Source organism: Petromyzon marinus, chromosome 57 (assembly GCF_048934315.1).
Source record: "Petromyzon marinus isolate PM22_M1 ecotype Great Lakes invasive population chromosome 57, UKy_Petmar_22M1.pri1.0, whole genome shotgun sequence".
Taxonomy (NCBI): domain Eukaryota; kingdom Metazoa; phylum Chordata; class Hyperoartia; order Petromyzontiformes; family Petromyzontidae; genus Petromyzon; species Petromyzon marinus.
The window spans coordinates 6,636,103-6,660,455 of NC_133723.1; the positions used below are offsets into that span (position 1 = coordinate 6,636,103).

Consider the following 24,353-nt stretch of genomic DNA (forward strand, 5'->3'; position numbering starts at 1 on the left):
TCCAGCCCCTCCCCACCCTCCCCACCCAGCCCCTCCCTCCCCACCCAGCCCCTCCCTCCCCACCCTCCCCACCCAGCCCCTCCCCACCCAGCCCCACCCTCCCCACCCAGCCCCTCCCTCCCCACCCAGCCCCTCCCCACCCAGCCCCACCCTCCCCACCCAGCCCCTCCCTCCCCACCCAGCCCATCCCTCCCCACCCTCCCCTCCCCACCCAGCCCCTCTCCACCCAGCCCCTCCCTCTCCACACAGCCCCTCCCCCACCCTCCCCTCTCCACCCAGCCCCACCCCTCCCATTTTTGGATGCACGACGGACGGACGGACACAATAATCCCCTGTGGGCTGCTGGTGTAGTAACCAGGAGGTTCCTACACAGTAAAATCGTGTTACATAGTGTTATCAGAGCCACGTGTGCTCGCATGTCCACCACAGGGACTGTGTGTGGTTAACGGGGACTCGATTCTTCGGTGATTCAACATCTTAACACAACTCCTGTTGTATCGCCAGGCAGGCCAAACACATTTTCTTATTTGTGACAACTCGAATTACATCACCAACATTAATAACGACGACGACTTTCGATTGAAAGCTTTCGTGACTGCAGGGATTCATTTTCTTGGTTCTTTCGGTAAAGCCACGTAGATGGGAAATACTAAATTAATACAAAAAAATAAAACCAATAAAATTCTCACGACGTTTCGATCGCAACGCAAGCAATCATCATCAGGTGTGAAAACCTCACCGAGAGAATCACGACATTACATAAGAGGTGGGGGCTGTCCTCCCCGGTGCATTCTGGGTAGAGACCCCCCTCCCACCACCTCTATGACCCCAACTTCCGTCTCCGGGTTCACGGGGTCACCGCGGGCCCCACCGCCTTGCAACATGTCCGCGCCCATGGAGCTGCAGTGCTGGCGGGGTGACTGGGGGCTGCCGTCCGTGGAGCCGGGCAGCCTCACGGTCATGGTGAGCGGGCGGGCGTAGAGGCGAGCCGACGAGCGGGCGGGCGAGGGGGCGAACGAGTGGCCGAGGGAGCGAGCGGGCAAGGGGGCGAGGGAGCGGACGAGCGGGCGAGGGGGCGAGCGAGCGGGCAAGGGGGCGAGCGAGTGGCCGAGGGAGCGAGCGGGCAAGGGGGCGAGGAGGCGAGCGAGGGGGCGAGGGCGCGAAACCGCCGGGGCCACCGGGGGACTTCCGTTGCCATCCCGGGGACTCCTTAGCCCGAGACCCTCGCCCGGGCAGGGTGAACGACCGCCCGGGCCGCCGAGGAGGGTTAGAGGGTGGCGACCGGTGCCATATAGATGTGTTTGTCGCGTGTGTGTTAGTCTCTCTGTGTGTGTACTTGTGTGTGTACATGTGTGTGTGTTTGTGTGTCTGTCTCTGTGTGTACATGTGTGTGTGTGTGTCTCGAGCGGTGGTGGAGCGGTTAGCGCGCTTTCGTTACGAACCCGGCGACCCGAGTTCGATTCCTGCTCACGGCCAACACCGTTAACGATTACCTGAACCGGTCCCTGGGCCGTCCCTAGGTTGACTCAGCCTCAAATAAATACACGATGCGGTGTGTGAACATCGCCACTGGGAGACAAAGGCGGCCGGGCGTGGTGCTGACCACCCACCCCCTCGTGCTGTGCCGGCCTTCATAGGTGCTCGCTAACAGCACTTGCCCCTACAGTCTGTTAACCCCCCGCCCCCATAGCTGTCAACCCATACGGTGTACCCCCTATTCTTGTACAGGGAAATTGAGTTTGCAGGTCCATACGGCGTACAGCCGTTTCAATACGGGTAGCAACAAAAAACATTTCGCCTATTTGTTTGTGTTTCTCCCTTGTGACGGTGACTTTGTAGGTTGAAAAGATTCATATAGGTCTGAATTGGTCTGTAATAAGGTAGAGGGCACTGATAAGCGGTTGACAGGAATGTAACCCGGTCACAACCGCCTTGGACCCAACTGCGGCGCTTCGGGATTTTCGTCATCCCGGTCCTGCACGAGTTTCGTCCGCCGAGGCGTTCTCGGTCTTTGCGGTCGTCTTGCTCTACTCCTCGCGGCCGATTTCACCAACCACCCCCCCCCCCCGTGTCCTCTTCGTGACCCCCTTCCGCCCCAGGCTTACGCCAAGTTCGCCGGAGCCCCCCTGAAGCTGCAAAGGACCAACAACCCCTGGTGGACGCCGACAGGTCAGGGCGACCAGAGACCCCCCCCCCCCGTATCCAGACGGCTTAGCGCAGGGGTGGAGAACGTCCCGGCTCGCGGGCCCTATTAGGCCCGCGAAATCATTTGGGTCTCTGGCCCTGCCAAGGCAACCGCAGGCGGGACTCGAAATTCAATAAATCTAGGGGAGCAAACCTGGAAAAGCAGTTGCGAGTAGCAGCAACATCGTCAACGCCGGCTAACATCGTCACACGCCTCACCAAAGAGGAGCAGTTCCAGCCATCGCATTAGGGGCGAGTTAATTGAATGTTTGACCAAATATAACGGTGCAAATTTTTAAGTTGATCATTTTGTATGGCCCGCGAATGATGTTATATAAATATCCAAATGGCCCTTGGCAGAAAAAAGATTCCCCACCCACCCCTGGCTTCTTTGCTTTGACAGCAACGATAGACGAGTACAATGGAATCTTCTTTAAAGGAGCACTTATTCGGATGTGCCGTGCATAAGCAGGTGTTACAGGCTGCCGGGGGGTGGCTGCGTGGCCGAAGGGGTACCCGGTGCGGTGCGTAAAAAAACATCGCCAACGGGGGAGACAAAGACGGTCGGGTGTGGTGCTGGCCACCCCCCCCCACCCCCTCCCCCCCCTCGTGTGCCGTGCCGGCCTTCATAGGGATCTTTGTCTTTGGGGCTACATGGTGGGCAGCAGAGGACAATACTGTTTTACTAAAGTCAGTTGTACGGCACGAATATGCACACACCTCTCTGCATTCACCAGCATGGTGAAGTAGGGCAAATTACCCCCATGATCTGCACAGGCTGGGGGGAGCCCTGCATCCAGCAGTGGATTAACTAAATAGCCGTGCGTGCTCATGCGAGTTGACATGGCAATGACATTGTGGCTGGCGTTGTTCATTACGAACTACACAACGGTTGATCCCGGATCTGGCATCCCAGGGTTAGACGGCTTAATTACTTTGATTTATTAATTAATATTTATGTACGGTAAAAATAATGCATGGAGAGAGGCCAAACCCTGCGACGGCCCAGTTAAAATTACGTTTGATTAATGATGTGCACTGACAGGGATTTATCTGGCCAACTTGGGTAAGTCCTTGAAAACGATTTACCAGTTGATCAAGAGTACTTCAGTACTGTGCTAAATTCATTACAGTACGCATCAATCTATTTGTGCAGCGCTTTGAGTTTCGGTGCAGGTAAGAGAAGTCCGTTCCTCGTTTCTGCAGGTCTCTCTGTTGCTTGTTATCATCCCCTCGTATGTGTGGTGGATTTTCACCCCGAGTTCTGCGGTTTCCTGCACGTGAAGCCATACGAGGAATTGGCCAAAACACCGCAATACGGAGACCCCTGCGTGAAAAATAGTTTTCAGACTCTACGTTCCAATAATAGAGGGGAATATTTTGAGGTTAGATCGCGTAAATATAAAGATTTTCGTGAAACCCGCCACCACCCGACACAGCCAATTAGTAAGGTTTGTCACGTAAACAGAACATTGCTAAGTTCGTTACACCGGTGTGTTGGAAAGTAAACCCACACTCATTTAGAATTGACAATTGTGGGTTTACACTCCAACACAATTCGTTACTAGTTCGGCACACCGGTTGTGTATTGGAGAGTAAACCCACACATTTAGAATTTACAATTGTGGGTTTACTCTCCAACACACCGGTGTGCTGAACTAGTAACGAATTGGTATGTTTTGTTTACATGACAAACCTAATAATTGGCTGTGTCAGGTGGTGGCGGGTTTAACGACACATTTATATTTGACCTCTTATGGATAATAATATTGGCCGCGAAAGCCTACTACTCCTACTGTTTGTTAAACTTTACGTTCCGCACGTCAGCGCACGCGTTTGTTGTTGCTTTTCCCCACAGGGAGCCTGCCAGTGTTCAAGTCGGGCAAGAACGTCATAACTCAACCCTTACAAATCCTCGACCACCTTAGAAAACAGGTAGAGTGCGTAGCCTCATCCACTGAAAAGTACAAATAAAAGATAGTCGTACAAGGGTTTGTTTCACCAATTGAAAAAAAATCTACATGATAAAGTTCCATCAGGCTGTGGGCCTTTTAGACCCAATGTTTACCAGCAGACCTTAAGTCAACGAGCTTCTACCTGGTTTTGACTTTTCTGATTTTCAACAACATTGTTGCCTGTTGAACACGTAGGCTTGAGTTAAATGATGACGTCACCCTGCTGCTCTGTTTAAGACCGGGAGCAAGTGAGGGCTTTACCATTCTGGCGAATTGCCCGATGATGCTGGATTTAATTACCAGCCAAACGTCGTACTCAAACTGTCAATGTTGTGGATTCACTCTTCAACACACCGGTGGGCTAAAGTAGTGAACTATTTGTCTTTTGTCAACGTGACACTTTTTTGCTGATTGGCCGTGTCGGGTGGTGGAGGGTTACGACACATTTATAAATAACGTGATCTAACCCAAAAACCTTTATTATGAACATTGTTGCCTGTTTAACAAACGGTGCTGATGTGAGAGGCAAGAGTCCCTGCATGAACGCTCGTTCGCTGCCGTACAGCAAGAGTGTACAAAGTGCCCTACGCACTGCCGTGGTGGATTGTAGGTAATAACACATTTTTGCCCACTTAACCGCATAAACACAAGATGATAGGTGTGCTGCTGTAGAGCTTTACGATGTGTTTTTTTGGTTTGTACCGCATTTCTCAGCATGATATCTGACTCCACATACTTGGAGCTTCTGCAAGAACTATCCCAGAGAAGCTCACCGCAAATTTAAAACCGTGCTGTACAACGCGTGGGGCAACCCGAAGACACACCGCAAAGCTGAAATGTTACTTTCTTGCCCACCCACTATGGCAGCGTACAGCAATTTTTTTTGAGTTGTGCTTTTATCACCACGCGTGTTCTTTTTCCCCAAGACAAGAGAGCACTTGGGTCGTGTCGGCGACTCGTGACGTGTCGCCAAATTTTAAAAGTCGACTTGTGGCTCCGCCGCTGTTTCAGAACTTCAACGCCGACTACGGCCTCTCTCCGAAGGAGGGCGCCGACACGCTGGCCTTCATCGCCCTCGTCGAGCAGAAGCTCCAGCCCGCGCTCGTAAGGAAGCGCGCGCGCGCGCAACTGTCTCGCGACGGGGTAACGTTAACGGCGTATAACGTGCACGGCGAGCTCCCGCTTGTCCGCGAGGGACGCTGCCGCGGCGTGAAGGTCGGCGCACGCGGACTCGCAACCCGGAGGGCGCCGGGGGTCAATTCGATCTCCCCACACGTGGCAGTTTGGCGATGGTCAAGTTTCTTAAACTCCCTCCCCCCCCCCCCCCCGCATTTGTCCACCCGGCAGCGTTGATGGGTGCACCGCAGTTAGTCAACCGACACACATTGTGGGTGGTTAAGGTTTTGCTACTCCCCACCTCTACCAAGACACTCGCATCTTTTTCCAGCGTCGGAGTCGGTCCTTCAATCGATGTTCACTCGTTAAATGAAAAAAAGTTGCGTGGAGCCAGTTACCCAGCTAGTCTGCAAAGGAAGATCTGTGGTGCATCGGCAGAGAACAGCGGCATCAATGTGATGCACACGGAGGAAACAGGAAGCAGCGGATCAGAACGCGTCAGAGGTGCTGGCAACATTAGTGCTTTTAATAGTAACAAAATTCACAAATAAAACAGGCATATTGCACCAAAGAAAGAGGCCAAATACCCTAATGGAGGGTCTCTCGTCAGCTTCCTCAAGTGGTGCCCTATGCCGCCAGTGGCGTGAGAACGTCATTGCAGGGCTGAACCTTTACCCTCTGGATGTTTTACATTGCCAGCTGTACAAGTTGGTGGGACACGTGTCGGTCAACCGTGAAGGTCGCGAGCGTATTTTGAAATGCCATCGCCAAACCGTGCTGCGGCATCGCCCGCACTCGAGCACTCGTCTTCCGTGGGTTTAGTAAACCGTGGGAAAGGGATTTATTTCATTGAAATTTAATCTCACGCTCACGATACGTGCATTTAATCGTGCGCGTGAGAATCGATTCATTACAGACTTACCTTAACGTAATTTATATCGCGCCTGAAAGCAAGGCGCTTTACAAATACTGATCAACGGTACCAACGTATGATTGCAATGGCGGAGACGAGGCGAACGAAATAGACGGGAGAGGAAGCAACGGGGGCAAATCTGTGATGATGCGTGAATTCGGCGAAAGCGAAATTGATGACGGTAAATGACGACGGATGGATTTAATGAATGGGGTCAATGAATAATAGCCATGTAATGAGAATGTGAAGAGGGAACAGTAATGGTCGTGGTAATGCGGGGGAGATTAAGGGGCGGTTGTGGGGCGGGCCAGGGAAAAATAAGCGAGTTTTGAGTGAGGAGCGGAAACTTAGTGAGCGAAGGTGACCGCTTAATGTGGAGGGGGAAGTTTGTTCCAGTCAAGGGGGGCGAGAGGAGGGAGAGCAAAAGCGTGGATTGAACACAAAGAGCACTTATCATACATCCTTCGATGTATGGAACGGGTACATTCCTGAAAAGTTGTCCGTAAAGCAGAATTCCGAATCTCGAATCCTTGTTTCCCCATGGACCTCCACGATATATTATTGGAGATGCATTCCTATGGAGGGAAAAAAAAAACGAATCCTGCAAAGTACATCAACAACGACGACAGCTGCCATTTGCCACCAAGTGGCGGTGACGTCGCCACGGCGCCTGTGCCAGGCTAAGTGCAGTGGCGGGCGGGCAGGCGTTATTGGCGCACCGGACCAAAATGAGCCGAGCTTAGGCCGAGCGGAAAGCCACGGGGTGATGAGCGAAGAGTTCCTCGCTGGACGCGGGGGGTCCCTTGCCTGAACGTTGCCACGCAAAGTGAATTGGCGTAAAGCGGGAGTCCTTTTCCCATAAGGAATAACGGTGAAGGGTTTAACACGTAGGCTTTCGCGACCAATATTATCCACAATAGATCTAACCCAAAAAACCGCTATTATGGTGAAGGGTTTGTTACTGTTTTTATTTTTTGTTAAAAACACCGGCGTGCTGTACTAGTGACGATTTGGCACGTTCTGTTTACGTGACAGACCTTACTAGTTGGCTGTGTCGGGTGGCGGCGGGTATAACGACACATATATTTACGCGATCTAACCCCCAAAAAAAGCCTTACGGATGAAATTGGTCGCGAAAGCCTACGTGGGCAACGCATCGGCAGTGGCCCTTCCCAACAGCACATTGTGTTTGCCGCGAAGGAGGGCCGCCGCCCCCCCTCCGCACAAGATGCGGTCACGGTAAACGCATCAATTATTGCAGTATATCGCAGGCAAAATATTGAATATATTTTTTTTTCCATTTAAGGCCACACACAGACACAGATGTGTTGAGTATTTTGTGCACCACTGCCAATGCAGCAGCAGATAATTTGTTTAATTTTGGGGCTACCAGATATTATAAAGTAAGAGCACTCCAAATGAACCCGCACCTCCGATTAGCACGGTTGGCTACGTACGGTGAGAAAGAAGTTCAACATACATGCGTACGTAAGCGTTAAAACATCCTCATCCCGTCTCTCTTTTGACAAAGATCCCCCGTGTAGCCTGACCAGACTGTCGGGGCAAGTGCTTTTAGCGAGCACCTATGAAGATGGACACGGCACACTCGGGGGTGGGTGGCCAACACCGCGCCCCCAGTGGCGATGTTTACACACCACACCAGGTCCTCAATTGAGGCCAAGTCAACCTAGGGGAGGCCCAAGACCGGTTTAGATATTCGTCGCTGATGTTGGTGGCCGTGAGGGGGAATGGAACCTCTGGTTACCAGGTTGGTAGCGCAGCGCGCTAACCCGCTCCACCACCACTCCCCTCCCGACACGCACACACGTGTACACGCAATGCAGACGCACGCCATGTGGCTGGACCCCGTGAACTACGTGGAGCTGACGCGGCCGTGGCACGGAGAGGCCATCCCCTTCCCGCTCAACTTCGTCCTGCCCAACCGCATGCACCACGCCGCCGAGGAGAGGCTGCGGCAGATGCGCGGCGGGGACGCCGACCCCATGGAGGAGGCCGTCCAGAGCGAGGTAAACCCCCCCGCCGCACTCGGCCCGCAAATACGCAGCAACGCCGGTGCAGTTCCGCTGGTGCCAAACGACGGCGACTTAAAACGTCGCGCGTGTCACCCTAAGGCAAAACGTCTACGTATGTAGACGCCGCTGGAGGAGAAGGCCCCCCCCCCCCCCCGTGCCGTGTGGATCGCGGGGATTGTTCAAGCGTACTTCGCCACAGTACAGTGGATTTTGCTGCACCTCCCTCTTGTTCGTTACGAATTAGCACAGACCCTGCAGCTGCCTAAGACAACCTGGCGTGCATGGTGGTCACCCATCCAGGTGCAGTCCAGGTTCAAAGCCGGCTTAGCTTAAGAGGTCTTGATGGCATTGGGGCGCGTTCCAGATGATAGTCTGCAGCCAAGTCAAAAAAGCATTTGTTGCTATCATTTCGTCTTTTAAAATGGCAGTAAAATTGTCGTTTTCAAGATCGTGTGTTGCGTTGAGCGAGTTTAAAAATAGGTGGATATTTTTCCCCTACGTTGTCTACGCATGCATGTCGAACTTCTTTCGCAGCGTACGTAGCAAACCGTGCTAATGATTATTGAGTCTACGTTTTTTTGTGTTTTTTCTCGATTCCAGATTTACGCGGAGGCAATGGACTGCCTCAGCCTTCTGTCACACACGCTGGGTGACAAGGAATACTTTTTCCGCGACTCGTAAGTGGTCGGCTCGTGTGGCGCAGTCGAATTCTGGATGTATAAGCACACCCAGTGGGAGCAAATGCGGTGTGCTTATATCGGAAGTAGGTCTGCTTGCAATCGGCAGTTGCCACTTGCCCTCTTAGTAAGAGCCGCTCGCAAAACAACGGAACGTTTTAATGTCCTGGAAAGACGCGCAGCTACCGCAACAAGAGGCGATCCTGGGAAAAGCTGGACAGGTGGCAACCCAAACTCCTCCCCCGGCATACGAGAGCAGCAAAAGCACAAGGAGGCTGCCGTACACAAACACCTCCCCTGCTCTGGACGGTCGCTCACTGACACCCCCCACCCCACCCTGCCCTCCCCCTGCCCCCCACCCTCACCGCCCCACCCCGTGTGCGCAGGCCCAGCACGCTGGACGCGGTGGTGTTGGGACACGTGGCTCCGCTGCTGCTTGCGCCGCTGCCCAGCGCCAAGCTGCAGCAGCACCTCAAGGGGCTGGACAACCTGTGCCGCTTCTGCCAGCGCATACTGGCGCAGTACTTCCCACAGGACGAGCAGGGTAAGGGCGGGGCGGGAGAGGTGGGTGGAATGTGTGCGGGATGGCGCCAAATAACGCCGCTCATTGCTGAAATTGGGCTGCAGCAAATCGGTAGGCCGAACATTATTCCAAACGCAATCCTGGCGCGAACGCCCGTCAATGGCAGCTGCACCACCCTACGCTCCGCCTATTGTTGTTGTTGTTCGTCGCTCCTCCCGTTGTATGTTAAATATCTTACGCGCCGTACGTAGCCAACCGTATTTATCAGAGGTGTGGGGGAAGGACACCAAACTAAACACAAAATAGCAGTTCTAAAGAAATTAGTTCGTCACTCTAGATGATTTTACAGTGCATAGCTTCATTGGCTTCCTAATATCGGGAGGGCGTTCCAGACGGCCGCAGAAGCGCATCTGAAAGCGCGCGTGACCGTCTTTGTCCGATGGCTTAAGCCAAAAGCCGGTGCCGCCCTGCGAGGGATGACCGTTGTTGCCGGAGCGCCCCTACCGACAAACTGACCAGACCCCCTCCCTCTTCCGCAGACGGCCCACGGAGCAAGAATCACCAGCGGCGGCAGAATGAGCCCGCAGGCTCACCGTCCGAGGGGGATCACGAGCCACACAAGCTGCGGAACCAGCTGCTGTCGCTGCTGGTGGCGGTGGGCGCCATGGTGGGCTACGCGCTCTTCCACGGGCTGGTGACAATCGAGCGCGTGGGCGGCGCCGACACGGACGCCGACATCCCCACGGAGATGTACCCCGACGGCGGCGCCAGCGACGATGACGACGGAGGCGACAGCTGAGCATCGTTTTTTGGGGAGGGGGGGGTGGGGGTAGGGTGGGGGTAGGGTGGAGGGGTGAGCGAACTCTCAAAAGATCGCACCGGCGCTGGCGACTTGCGGGGGGGAGGGGTTTAGTATTACAGTAATAATGACAACAGTACTTTATTTATCCGGAGAGGTTTCGGCGAGTGAATTTCGGGGCTCTCTCTCTCTTGCAAGAGGGGGGGGGGGAGTCTTGTTTATCGAGATGTTTGGTCGTTTTCGCGTGGGAGGAAACCGGATGCCTCTTTTCCCACCTCGCCTCCGAGCCGCGCCAGGGCCCGTGCCGCCGACTTCGACGTGCAATAATCGAAAGCTGAGACTCCGTGTAAGATGCCGCGGGTGACACACTGCGTTGCTCTCCGCGTACCGACGTCCACACGCGGCCAACGCACCGTTAGACCCAGCCCTGCCCTGCTTGTCCCCGCGGAGCCAAATTCGGGTTTGTCTTGTCAGCTCGGCATATCGTAGTTTGGTTCGGGCTCGGCGCAAGTGGGGGAAAACCCACCTGCCCCACCGCTTAAGGTCCTGCGCTGGCTCGGATGTACCAGTGGGAAACGGGAGCAAGTGTCTGGGGAAAACAGGCGCGCTGAACGACGGTGATAACGCAGAAAATGTGTACATAGGTCAGAAACCTACTTGGTCTACGGCCGTCTGGGCCAATGTCGTTCGACAAGATTAGGGCTCTTCAAGTAAACCTCTGCCTGGTCTACTAACTCCCCCTCCAAAAAGTTCTGCATAAGGCACTCACCACCACAGCGAACCCACTGCATCATCCGGGTTCCGATCTCACACCCCCTCGTGTCAACAAGTTACGGACTTTTTTTTTTAACGTTTAGCAATCATTTGCCAATCAGATGTAAAAAAGAAATAGATGTGAAATTACCACGGATGTCGATTGAGGAGAGGCTGCGCAGCATTAGGGCCTGGTATCGCCTCTGGGTCCACCTTGATGAAAGCACACAAGTGGTTATGAACTCCACTCATGGGGGCTACTCCTGTGTCCATCTGGTCTCTTGTTGTAATGCAGATGCGTAAGGGTAAATTGTCTACTGTCACCTCACGGACGTGGTAAATTAATGTGCCACAAGGACTGCAGCTAAGTCGTCGTCATCATCATCATCACGGCCCGAGGCACAGCGCCTGGCCAAGGCGAGAGCGCCACCTTGGGAACAAGACAACGCCAGGCAGCTGTGATGGCAGCGCCGCTCATCGCGCCAATTTAAATGACACCAGGCGTAAGGCGGGAAGGGGAGCGGTGGCGCAATAGTCGGCGCACCGCTCTGCAAATACAGCAACCCAGAACCCGATTCTCGGACGGAGCCAAACATTAGTGGCGAGTGATATCCAAAGCCATCTTGGGCCATATCCCCTCTCCTTTCCCAACCCGTACTGTGACCAGCATGGCAACGGTAGAGCAAACAACCCCCCCCATTACCGACACCGCCTGCAGAGGCTTTTGTCCAGCAGTGGATTGAAAAAGGGCTCTACACAACAGGTTTACGAGTGAATAGGAGTTGTGTGTAACAGTGCATACATTCGTTGCTTAATAAATTATGCTCATAATACATTAGCCAAACGATGTACATGAGAATCTGTTGTTTTGTGTGTACGTTGTAAGTTATGTTACATAACCCCCCCCCCCGCTCCTACCACTTGAGCCTGCTACAATCACCACTTTTAAAAATGAATTGCTTAGGAGGGAGTGAATTGTTACACCCCAATAGGCATATCAAAATTTGGCTTTAAAATGTTGCCATTTATGTTTTTACTACGGTATGTACATCAACATGTGGATTTACGAATTCGCTATTTCCTCAATGTTATTGCTTCTTTAAGATACTTTAGCCATGATTCTACTCGCACTACCAGGGAAAAATATAAGTGACGTGTGAACGTAATCGTAACCACAAATTGTAACCATTCATTAAACTGTGTGGAATCAGGAGGGGTGGGGGGAGGCGGGAAATCAATGCATCCCTAGCAATTTAAAACCCAGAATGTCGCTTGAATCAGCAGTCAGGTGTCTCTGCTGGAAATAAACACGAACGGAACGGTCTCAACATTTACATTCTCAAAAACCCACCACAAAGTGCGTGCTTCCACATTTACCGATTCTCCTCCATCCAAATCCAAATCCGTGGATGGCCATCATCCCTAACTGCACGTGGTACACAACCTCAAAACGCATCGGAGAGCTGCGCAGCACAACGTAAAAACCGAGGCAAGATTGATTGATTGTGCTAAAGGGGACAGGCTCAAGACTTGTGCAGAAGCGGTGACGGTTACGTAGCCGGACAGTTAAGTAGCCGGGCGGCAAAGAGGGCACACGCCGTGACGCTCGTTATCAAAAATCGATCGCCAAGGCTGGGGTCATTCCATGTGCCGAGCGTAGCAGTGCATCTCGGACGCGTATCATGGGTAACTTTTATTACTGATGTACTTTTAAAAATGAATACGTTGTTTCGAATCGGTTTGTGAAGGGGAAACGCGCCAACCGTAAATGATTTGCCGTGGCCAGAGGGCTTTTGTGCGATGTCGCCTCGTGAACGCACGCGGCGATTGTGAATCCCCCGCGGGATGATGTACGGCCGGGTCCACACCTCCACGATCAGGTTTGCAACTTGGTTGCAACATCAAACCGTGGCATTCCAGTGGCCCCATTCGTCACAGGATGAAGGCAACTTTTGGTTGGCTGCATGCAGCTGAATCGCTTATATGTCGACGTCTCTGCAGCCAGTTACGCAAGCCGTTGCTTACAGTGGACAGTTCTTTCGAGCGATTTATAGCAACGTATTTCATTGTGCTGCACATTTGTGAACTATGATTGGTCGTTACAATCCCGATGTGGGTGGCGCGATTTGGTAAAGGGCATGGGCTTCTTTTGACACGTCCTTTTTAGCGCAGCTACTCACTCCGATGGAAGACAAAAGCAGTTGCGAGCGATGATGTAAGCTGCGACTATTTCGAGCGTCAATTCGGTTGTGCAACTGATCGCTTATGTGTGGGACCAGGCCTCTAGGATCTCTATCACATCCGCTCCCCCCCCCCCCACCCTTTGTGAAATTACCACTATTTAAAAGTTACCAAACTACTTGGAGCCAGCTCGGGTTTTTCCAGGAATCCTACAACTCGCGGGTGCAGCTACCCGCAGAGACGTGTTGGCGTAGTTCACGTCTGCGCATTCCGCGGGCGTCATTCTTTGTGCCCGCAACAACGCAAATAACTGATGCAATTCTGGAAATTCCAGACCGCCTCCTGTGCATATTTGCATTACAAAGTAAAGAAATTAAAACACAAATGAATCTCTGCGCGTTGTCATTCTTACAGGTGAACACAGCGGCTCGTTCCCAGAACTTGCTACTCATTCCCTCTGGCATGGCATGCCCTGTGCTGCAACGTTAATTCCAAACAAATGTTTTTTTTTTCCCAAAAAGTATGGTGCAGTGCATGATGCTACAGGTTAACTTTGCATGGGTTCTTGGGCACTCCAAACTTGCTTTGTCATTTAATGCGTACGTGTATAACACATTTTATCAATCCACTGCTGGATGAGGACCAGGACCACCCTATTCCATGCAGATTGTGGACATTATTTGATCGTACTTTTTGCTGGTCAGTGTGGGTTGGTAGTACAATAATGGATTTTGCTCCACTGTCCTTCCTGATAACATAGCCCTGCAGCAGCCAACAACACTTGTTTTATTCATGTTGGTCACCCATCCGAGCCCTACGCAGGCTCCAAAACTGTTCGGCTTCCGAGATCTGACAAGATCAGTGAATTGGTTATAGGCCGTCCTTGTACGTACAAGGGCTGAAATGGCTGTTTAAAAGTAAAAGTGACAAATTGGTAATTTCACAAGTGGAATGCTTAATGTGGAAGGCACAGAGACAAAGAGCGGTCATCCGATAAGACTATTTTAAGTTGGCGTTTCTGTAAAAACGAAAACCAAATGTACAACCACCGAAGCCCCCTTTTCACGACGATAGGATTTTGCTTTGGACTTTTTCACCTTAATTATTTAATCATGAACATTTTAATAATGTAAAGACCCTTTGAATATTCCAATGCCAGATAAAGGCTTTCCCCATAACACGTTGGTCCGTGGGATTTGTTTAACTTTAACTGCACGCTGGTCGGTGTGGGTTCGTGCAGTGACGTTATCCGTGGCAGGGAATCGAACTTGAGTCATAAACATGTACACTTGGCGCAAAACTGCGGTGACACAACTTTCCTACCGCTCTTTAGTTATAATGAAACAATACAGTAAGGTCTCAAGAGTATGCGGGCTCAGAGGATACGGGCTAGGAGTACACAGACCCGCTTATACGCGACCGACCCCCGATTCATACTTACAATTGTGACTTGTACTATCGCTACACACGTGGCGGGAAGAGAGTCAAATCTCCTCCCCACGTAAATGTGTATTTGACGGCGTGTAACTATAGCCCGTGCAAGAAACGAGTCCAAAAAAATTGTGTTCTGACCTGGATGCTACCGATGGTTAGTGAATCATTGACTGTACAGATTTGTACTTTATTCAACATTTATGTACATTTATATACATTTTATATGCACTCTTACGTTGTATATTTACACTCGCATAGGCGAACACCCCCAACTCACGTGAATTCGCGCTTACGCGGGGGTACACGGAGAACCTAACCCCCCCTCCCCCCCGCGTACTGCGAGATCTTGCTGTACTCCAAAATGAACACCTTGTGCGCCAATGTTGCACAATCTTTTTTTGCCACAATCTGGAATAAACCGGCGAACAACCGTGGTGGTGGTGGCGGCATGAGCCCTGCCTGAGGAAATAAAGGCAGAACAAGGCTGCAAGGTCGGCGTGAGAAACAAGGTTAGGTGACGTGAAATAAAACACTCATCTTGATCTGCATCTATATTGTACCCTTTATTTAATCAAACCCGGTGTTAACGTTGAACCATCACCAAAAAAAATATACAACATTCTCGACCACTTTGGGCAAAATAGAAAATAAAGTACAGTATATGTACATACTTTAAAATTCTTCACGTCTGTCACAGCTGTAGTTTTTTTTCTAAGCAATCGCTCGTCAACGTGACGACGACACCCACTGGGGCAGATGCGACGGTGCCGCTAGCATACCAGTCAACCCCTTATCAGTGCCGACCTTACTACAGACCAATTCGGACCTTATTGGTCACCCCGTGCCCCTTATAAATCTCAACATTCATCCTACAAAGTCAAATCACGAGCGAAAACCACAAACAAATAGACAATTTTTTTTTAAACAATTTACCTGTACAAGAATACGGGCAAACCGCATGGGTTGACGAGTATGCACTAGGTGGCACCGCACGCTTACGCACACGGTGCGGTAGTTTACGATAGGCAGGCGGGCGGGCGCGCTGCCGCTCCCAACAGTGCAATCAAAACGAGTATGGCAAATCCTCAAGTCGCTCCTCCACATGCCGAACACAAGCACGGCGGACACGTACGCGGCAACAGCCACAGCCTCGGCTCGCCTAAAATGCAAACGCGTAAATACGAAACTTGTTCGGCATTTCTCCCTTTAGTGAATCTATAAAGTGGCTTTTCGAAAATACGAAAAATATATACAAATAACCCAAGTGTTAGATTTGTATACTTTAGCAGCAAATACTGTAAGTAGATTTAAAAGAGAAACAAGGATGTTTTTCCCCCCCCCCAATTTCCAACACATTCACCTCTGCAGTGGGTATCATCGATAGCCAGGTGCTTCTGCGGAAGAGAACAAAAAAACAAGACATCTGCTGTCACAGGAATCCAAACAAATGGTTCAGATGTCCCTGCCTGATGTATTACCACAAGATCCAATGACTAACCCCGGGTCTGCGTTGTAAAAGAGAGGGATTTGTTCACGGTCGCCAAGTAATGGATATCGCTGTCGGGAACGTGACGCTTCAACTGAGCAGCGTGAACGGAAGCACAATGCTAAACGTACAAAATCTCAGCGACTGCATTTCAGGCACTGGAGTAGAGGCACAGACATATTTGAACCCAGCTCTGATATATGGCCAGTGCCAAATCATCATTAGACATGTAACAATACATCAATTAGTTTGTTAAAGTACGCTCGTGATGCATGCATCGACATGTGTGGCGAAGATCATTTACTCGGATGTATGCATAGTGAATACAAATGACTTGCTGTTATATTTAGGTGATCGGAGCGAACAAAACGATGAATTAGAGAGAACATTTTTTGGAATTACGACTACTGAATCATTACTTCACAGAATCGATAGAAGGGTTAAAATATTAATTAACCTCGCGATCACCAAGTCGTATATATGTCACACATGTCAGAGACGGCAATCGCGTAACTATCGGGTGTGCAGGTGACATAACCCGCAGCGGTGTTGACGAACCGGAGAGAGGGCCCAGTCGCCGAGCTAGCTACGAAGAGAGGGTGCAAATTGAACGGAAGGCCCCGTATAATTCCTTGCACCAGGGCCCATGCCAGCCACGCTGCGCAACAGATTGGTGGTGGCATTAAGGAGCCTCCCACCCACGTAACTGCCGTAAGTATGCGTGTGTACGAGTCTGCGTATGGGCAGCGGTAGTGCAATGGTGAGCGCGCTACGAAACCCGGCGGCCCGTGTTCGATTCCCGCTCACAGCCAACACCGGTGACGATTATCTGAGCCGGTCCTGGGCCTCCTCTAGGTCGACTCAGCCTCAAATTAGTACCTGGTGCGGTGTGTAAATGTCGCCACTAGGAGACAAAGGCGGCCGAGCATGGTGCTGTCCATCCACCCCCTCGGGTGCCGTGTGAGCCTTCATAGGTGCTCGCTAACAGCACTTGCCCCAACAGTCTATTAAGGCTATACGGGGGGTCTTTGTCTGCTGTATGTGCATGCAACTCACCCGGCTAGAGCATGACCGACTTGTCACGTGTCCTCTCCTGCACGTAAGAGGTGAAGCGCCGCAGGAAGCGTGGGTATTCGCGCCTCGCCACTGTACGCATCACCGATGCTGGTGCCCAACCCCCCGGGTTCACTGTGGGACAGCGGACACGCGCGCACACACACACAAAAAGACACGGTCACGTCTGCACAAACGTCACGGTGCCACCCACATCCACAAAATGGCAACAATGTAGAATTAGACAACTCCAATGGCAATGTCGTTATCCAACTCATTTTGAGACCGGCACGGTCGCCAGGGGAGGTGGCTAACCTTCGTAAATGCCGACAGCGCATTCCAACGCCACGGCACACCACATCCGCAAAACAGCAACACTGCAGAATGACACAAACTCACTGGAGACCAGTGAGGTGGCTAAGGGGGCTAAATACGATGGAGGCGCACGGAGCCAGCACTGCTGAGATCCTGGGTTTGAGTCTCGAGAGTTAATCGTTTCAGCCCGGGCACCAACGATTGCACACACACACACCATAAACCCAAAATCGTTACATTTTCTTTGGATCCCAGCGCATGCTCCCCACCACTTTTACCGTTGGCCACGTAGGTGATCCGGCACTGCAGGTGTTCCCGAAGGTGGCCGTCGGGCAGAGCCCCGGGGTCCACAAATGTCTGACAGATGATCGCGACGTTGATCTTGGCGCGGATTGCCTGGTTCGTCACGGGCACCGCGGGGTGATCGATGGAGAAGTTGCACGTGATCCACGTGTCGTGCGCGCCGACGCCCCCGTCGTTATCGTTGCCACCGCCGCGGCAACCGGGCGGGGCGGCAGACGACACAGGCGGCACCGGCACCTTCTTGAGGCACGAGAGGAAGAGGATGTCGCGCTGAGAGGCCGGCCACACGCGCTGTGGACGGCACGGGGACGGGGGGTGCACAGGACATGAGTTCACTTGCCGTGTACTGCGCTTCCCTGTGCTTGTCCGAAAGCGGCACGCGACTGTTATTCAAGATGAGAAAATTCCTGTGAAATGTCTTAACTTTATGAATCTATGTTGAACGTGTTTCGCACCGTACGTAGCCAACCGTGCTAATCGGAGGTGCAGTAGAAGGAAAACAAACTAAACACAAAAAGTGGTTCTAAAGACATACATTTTCCATCTAGATTTAAAGGTGCATAGCTCAAGTGGCTTCCTAATATCAGAAGGAAGAGCGTTCCAGATGGCCGCAGAAACACATGAAAGCGCACGTTTAAGTTCCACCAAGACACTCATTTAGTTCCTCACAGAAATATATATCCACAGTATACACATGAATATTCTCGCTCACATTCACATGTGCTCGCATACTTACACACAAAAGACAAAGATCCCCCCCCATATTGTCTACACACTGTTGGGAGTAAGTTCTGACGCCGCACAGATGGAGGTATGTGGTGCTCCAGAGTTCACGTGGGGAGAGAAGGAGAGCTGTGGCCCAACGTTTTGGCAAGCTCTGCCAGTGGAAAGTGAGACTTCAGGAGGTGCACGATCAAAGTAGCCTTAACTGAGCGCAAACTTTTTTGCCGACGAGCACTCGCGTTTTGGCAACACTTCGGCGGAGACACTACTCAAGCATAAACAATAAAAGCTGCACGTAAGCGACCTTTACGTAAACACAGTGTTTTTATATAATCCAACAGGTACACGCTTACATTGCACTGGTGCTGGGAAGGAAAAGGGCAACATACCAGCACACGATTTCAGATAAAAGCACACCTTGCCTTGCGCTAACTAAAGGTGTGCTTATATCCGGCTTTAACCAAAGGTAGACGTTTACTCGTTAATGGTGACAAGTTTGAATTAAAAAAAAAGTGTCCAGGATAAAAGATGAGTCGACTAAGAATGGGAATACCCTTCTTTGGCCAATTAGGAAAACGATACGGAAACCACGACATTGTTGTATCGCACAAGTTGAATAGTTTCAGAGAAGATAACAAGGATTGATTGGGCTGCTAATATTTCTGGGTACATTTAATCATCTGAATTCAACTTTTGGCTATGAAAACTTTCTTCAGTGGTTATCAATTCTACTGCATCTGAGAAGGTATCATCCTGTGTGTACCATTACTCTACAAACGAGTACCTTGTGGGTTTGGTGGACGAGCAGTGTGTTCGCCGACAGAACTTCCACAACATTCAAGCCTTCGATGGTTGCTGCAAAATAAAGAACGTTCAGCGATTAAACTGGAACGTTGACAAAACAATAACCACAATTCGAAAGATGCTGTTGCTTACACTTTGGCTTTTAGTAATAGGTTTTACCCTTTTAACTGGCAGAAAAACTGACACCTTTATTCAAGGCATCATGTTTGCAATAACCACAACACAAGCAGTCAAAATGCAAGCAAAAGAGACAACTCTGAAAATAATATGCACTGTCCTTGAAATTGATTGGTCCACACCCGAGACGGCTTTTCTTAGAGCCTAATCTCCACTGGTGTTGGACCAGAAGACGCCAAAAGGCGTACAACTCAAAAACAGCGCACTATCAGAGTATTGAGGGCTCGGGGTGAGCATTTACATTATGAGACCTCCTTTTGCCAGTAACAAGATATAGTAATAGGTTTTACCCTTTTAACTGGCACAAAAACTGACACCTTTATTCAAGGCATCATGTTTGCAATAACAACAACAACACAAGCAGCCAAAATGCAAACAAAAGAGACAACTCTGATAATAATATGCACTGTCCTTGAATTTGATTGGTCCACACCCGAAACGGCTTTTCTTAGAGCCTAGTCTCCACTGGTGTTGGACCAGAAGACGCCAAAAGGTGTACAACACAAAAACAGCGCACCATCAGAGTATTGAGGGCTCGGGGTTTTTTTCGGTAAAGTCACGTAGGTAAAAGATAAAATAAAATAAATTGAAAACAAATAATAATAACTAAATGTAGTTATTTTTTCTTTTAATTTTATTTTATCTTTTACCTACAGTGACTTTACCGAAAAAACCAACGAGTACGGATCCTTGCAGTCACGAACACTTCAAATCTAGATGCTATTGCTCGTTTAAATTCAACCGTAGCAAAGAGGTAAATGGAAAGCAAGCATAATTACTGGTAGACAAGGCAAGTGTTGGACAAATAAGGATGCGTGCATTCAATGTAACATGTTGCTTTTCTAATACAGTTACAACTTAATAAGTTCTCTAACAATTTTTTTAAGAATCTGCAAAAGTCTGCTTTCTCCTTTCGTATGGCATTTATTAAGCAACGGACGACTTTAAAACCGTATACGTTGAGTTTGGAGAGGCTATTTGTTGATGTCTGGGCTAACCAGATGTACCAAATTTGAACCTCCTGCAAAGGCGTGCTTTGGGCCATGATCAGTGACGCGAGGGAGGGATTCCACTTCACCACAGTCACAATTTGACTGGTATAGACTCGAACAGAGACCCACAGACTCGTAAGAGACCCGTATACCCACATAGAGACCCATAGACTCGCAGTGACCCACACTATACAACACAATGTGAATGACGGATTACAGTTCACCACAGTGACAATTATCGAATCCTTAATTTCCCACCTATGGAGGAGGTAGCTGCAATTCCTACGTGCAGTTAAGTTGGGGAGTTCCACTGTTGGATCTTTAAGTAAGTGACTTGTTTGGGAACACACGGTGTGTATTTAATGGTTTATGCACCTGGAAGTATGAACTATGGTTTATGCACCGGCAGTATGAACCAGTTCAGCTGCTGGGCTCTCCGGGTCCTCCGTTTTTCCCTCCACATATAGGAATCAACATCACTGCGTTTAAGAGTATTCGTTGAGCTATCATTCGTGATAGCCAAGTCGCTTCTGACAGAGCTACACGGCTCAAGTGGGCCTTCCCGGTAAAATAAAATTCGCTTTTTAGTTTAACCTCTGGAACAAGGGGCAAGCGCGCTGCCGCCGCTGCTGCGGCTGCTGCTGGGCCACGCTTGGCGTAGCGTTCGGCTGCTCGCCCGCCCACTCGCGGCTCTTACTCTCCCAGTCGTTGCGGTACTCGACGTCCCAGAAGTAGTGGCACACCTCGCGGCCCGTCACGCCGCGCACGCAGTGCGTCGCCTTCAGTGGATCCAGCACCACGCCGTTCTCCTCCTCTTCGCGGCGGTACACCTGGCCGCACACGAGCGTCACAACAACTTTAACAGGAGATCAGAAACCAGAATATTCCTTTACGCCAGAGGAAGCTCTTTTTCTCACACAAGTGCAGTAGGACACAGATGTCCAGATGCAACCCAACAGATACATTAGCTCTTCATCGATAGGCAACTCGGTTTTATTGTACGGGCTGTCCGACAGGTTTGTAAAGCTTATTTGATATATTTTTTAAATCACAGAAATGTTTGACATCACTGTAGCATCACTTCTGTTCTTAAATAAACAAAAAAACATTTCCCCTCCCCTGATGCTATCCCAATTGTACTATCGGTGCCACGTGACAAAGAATCCATTCAGATCTATCGCAGAACAGTGCAAGTCCCTTCCCCAGCCCTAGATTCCTATATCACAAGTATCAAACCGCTTGTGTTTGGAGTCATGCCTTCCGTAAAGCCTCATGGCCGCTTGGCTTTACGTAGCCAAGATCAAAATCACGATTTCATTATGGCCACAGCCGTTTGCTGCCACAATACCTCTTGCGCCAAAGCTTTCATCGTTCTCATGAAGTGATGGCTGGTGGCCGGAGCAATACACCAGGTTGCAGCTCCCTCCTTCCGCACAGGTTTATCGATGGCATTGACCTACGTGAGGTTCGTCTGCCTGGAGTAACCAATATAAAGGGTGCTTCAAAATATTTTTTATACTTCTGAGAATTTGCAACAATACCACAAGAAATGTGACTCCGGGCCCTTGCGACCAACTGGGAAAGATTCCAGGCCACGTGTTGACAATGATGGCGAATAAGTGGAGACTCTTTGACTTTTTGAAGCGATTAACATACATTTGTTATCACGTTACAGTGTATTATCCGTTCTTGTTCCTTTAAAAACGATAGTCCCATGTAAGTGTTAACATTTTTTTGAGGCACCCTGTATTACTGAGGGCCCCACTACCCTGTTGTGTGCCATTGGCATCTGACAGGCTCAGCTGCCTTAAAGTATAGTTAGTACTACGAGAAAATGACCCCCACCCCCCGACCCCGTATAGTCTTTACAGACTTTTTGGGGGCAAGCGCTGTTAACGAGTAGCACCTATGAAGGCCTGTATGACACAAAAGGGGGGTAAAGCTGGCCAACACCACACCCGACCACCTTCATCTTCCCCAGCGGCGATGTTTACACATCGCACCACGTACTCATTTGAGTACAAAGACAAAGATGCCCCATATAGCCTGTAACAGACTGTTGGGGCAAGTGCTGTTAGCCAGCACCTATAAAGGTCGGCACGGCACTCGAGGGGGTGGGTGGCCAACACCACCCCCGGCTGCCTTTGTCTCCCCAGTGGCAATGTTTACACATCGCATCAGTTACTCATTTAAGGCTGAGTCGACTTAGGAGAGGCCCAGAACCGGTTCAGATAATCGTCACTGGTGTTGGCCGTGAGTGAGAATCGAACTCAGGTTGCTGGGTTCTTAGCACAGCGTAGCGCTAACCGCTACACTACCACTCCCCCCCACACCCCGCACTCATTTGAGTACAACACTACTAACCCAGAGCCCGCTTTAGCCGTAGCTTTCAAAAAGCAGTACCCATCATGTTGCCTATTTTGCACGATGAGGATGGGGGGGGGGCAGGTTGTAATTGTCATCGTAGCCAAGCCTTGTGACTTTACATTGCGACTGTAACGCGGCACAAACAGAGAGCAACGTGCAGGCACCTTCATCTCCCCTTCCTCCACCAGCAGCTGCCAGTTCGCGTCGCCGCCCACGTCCTGCAGGGAGTACTGCATGTGTCTCTGGATCACCTCCTCCACCTGCCAGCGCCGACGCCGCCGCCACGTCAACGCCACGTCAATTGTTTTCTTTTTTTAAACACATTCCGGTTTGAGGTTAAAAGCGTTCGTACAATAGGTCTGTTCGCCGGTAGCGTAAGGTGCATTAAGGGCAACAGAACCTTTTCACAATACGCGCTCCTAACCTTTGGATGTCCTTACCACCTTCGGTAACGTCTGCAGATTCGGCATCTATTGTTAAATCGTGCCTGGAGACATATCTGCTGAACAATGCGTTTGCTCGCATTGCGTGTGCGTCGTCGATCAGATGCATACTTCACTCTTTCCAACTGAGGTCGAAAGCGTTCACGTAATGGCTGCATACGTATGTTCACCATGCCTGGGCCCGTCTCTAATAATGAAGTAATTTACAACTGCTCTGCTAAAATATACCATCACGAGACTGTGAAGGATAGTAATAAATTCAGAAGGCCTTCATCTGGCAGTGGATAGCTGATGATGGTGATGATTAACTGATTGATTTTCTAACCCGACTTCAGGCAAGATATCACAATTGACCTACGTAGCAGATGCTTTGTAGAAATGCTTACTCTCATTGCCAAGTGCAGTACAATTCAGTCCAAATCCAACTCTACGGTTGGACTTTTGTGCAATAATTTGCGAAAAGGCAAATTTCCTGCACAAACAAAACCTTTTTATACTTGATCAAGTTGCAAGTCACACTACACCAGGAGGTCCCCCACACTCCGTAATCCAACTGCGCTGTTGGCGTCAAGTTACGGGGCAAAATTTCCACCGCGAACTCTCGCCATGTCTTACAGAACAAAACGTAACATCGGATTCCACAGAACTACTTCTGAAATCCCTTCAAGTGACCTATTTATCCACACGCGAGCAAAAGTGCACGCTCCTACGTAGCACACTCCGACAGAGAAGCATTTTGGTGCATGGAAGTCAAACCAACACTTTCATACGTTCCGAGATGCAGTCAAATTATGCTAAACATTTTTAATACAAACTTGCTACCCTTGGCAACCCAGGTTAATTACAACTTGGTCTATATGACTATATGGGTTTCTATGTATATTTTTGCATCTCTACATAGGTTATATTGGTTTTTATGTAGGTCTATGGTTCTCTATGTAAGTCTATTGATCTTAACATGAGTACATCGGTGTCTATATTATAAAGTCCATGGGTCTCTACCTACCGGGCCAAGACAATCAAATTGCTGTATTTGAGAGTCTGGTTTAATCACGAGTGGCCGCCGTAACGTAGATTCAAACCCACGTATCAGCGGTGTCAGCTCCCTGGTCTGACCCGTGA

The 24,353-nt window shown here is 50.3% G+C and overlaps 2 protein-coding genes across 3 annotated transcripts in view; one reads left to right on the forward strand and one right to left on the reverse strand.

Moving 5' to 3' along the window:
* The first annotated feature begins 367 nt into the window (after positions 1–367).
* Positions 368–10,219, forward strand: LOC116954989 (metaxin-1-like). Its single transcript, XM_032975900.2, has 8 exons — positions 368–963; positions 2,100–2,169; positions 4,043–4,119; positions 5,151–5,243; positions 8,013–8,195; positions 8,802–8,878; positions 9,265–9,422; positions 9,941–10,219. Exons 1-8 carry the CDS (start codon positions 640–642, stop codon positions 10,198–10,200), a joined length of 1,242 nt encoding a protein of 413 aa, XP_032831791.2. The 5' UTR covers positions 368–639; the 3' UTR covers positions 10,201–10,219.
* A 4,897-nt stretch (positions 10,220–15,116) lies between these two features.
* The window catches only part of LOC116954949 (ceramide transfer protein-like), a 46,884-nt gene continuing 37,647 nt past the window's right edge, over positions 15,117–24,353 (reverse strand). For both annotated transcript variants that reach the window (XM_076052714.1, XM_032975817.2), the window contains exons 10-15: positions 22,953–23,048; positions 21,119–21,251; positions 19,233–19,303; positions 17,701–18,016; positions 17,111–17,242; positions 15,117–15,962 (exon numbers count right to left, since the gene is read on the reverse strand). In XM_076052714.1, the coding sequence (XP_075908829.1) occupies positions 17,115–17,242; positions 17,701–18,016; positions 19,233–19,303; positions 21,119–21,251; positions 22,953–23,048 (744 nt within the window). In that variant the 3' untranslated portion in view covers positions 15,117–15,962; positions 17,111–17,114. The remainder of the gene's footprint in view (positions 15,963–17,110; positions 17,243–17,700; positions 18,017–19,232; positions 19,304–21,118; positions 21,252–22,952; positions 23,049–24,353) is intronic.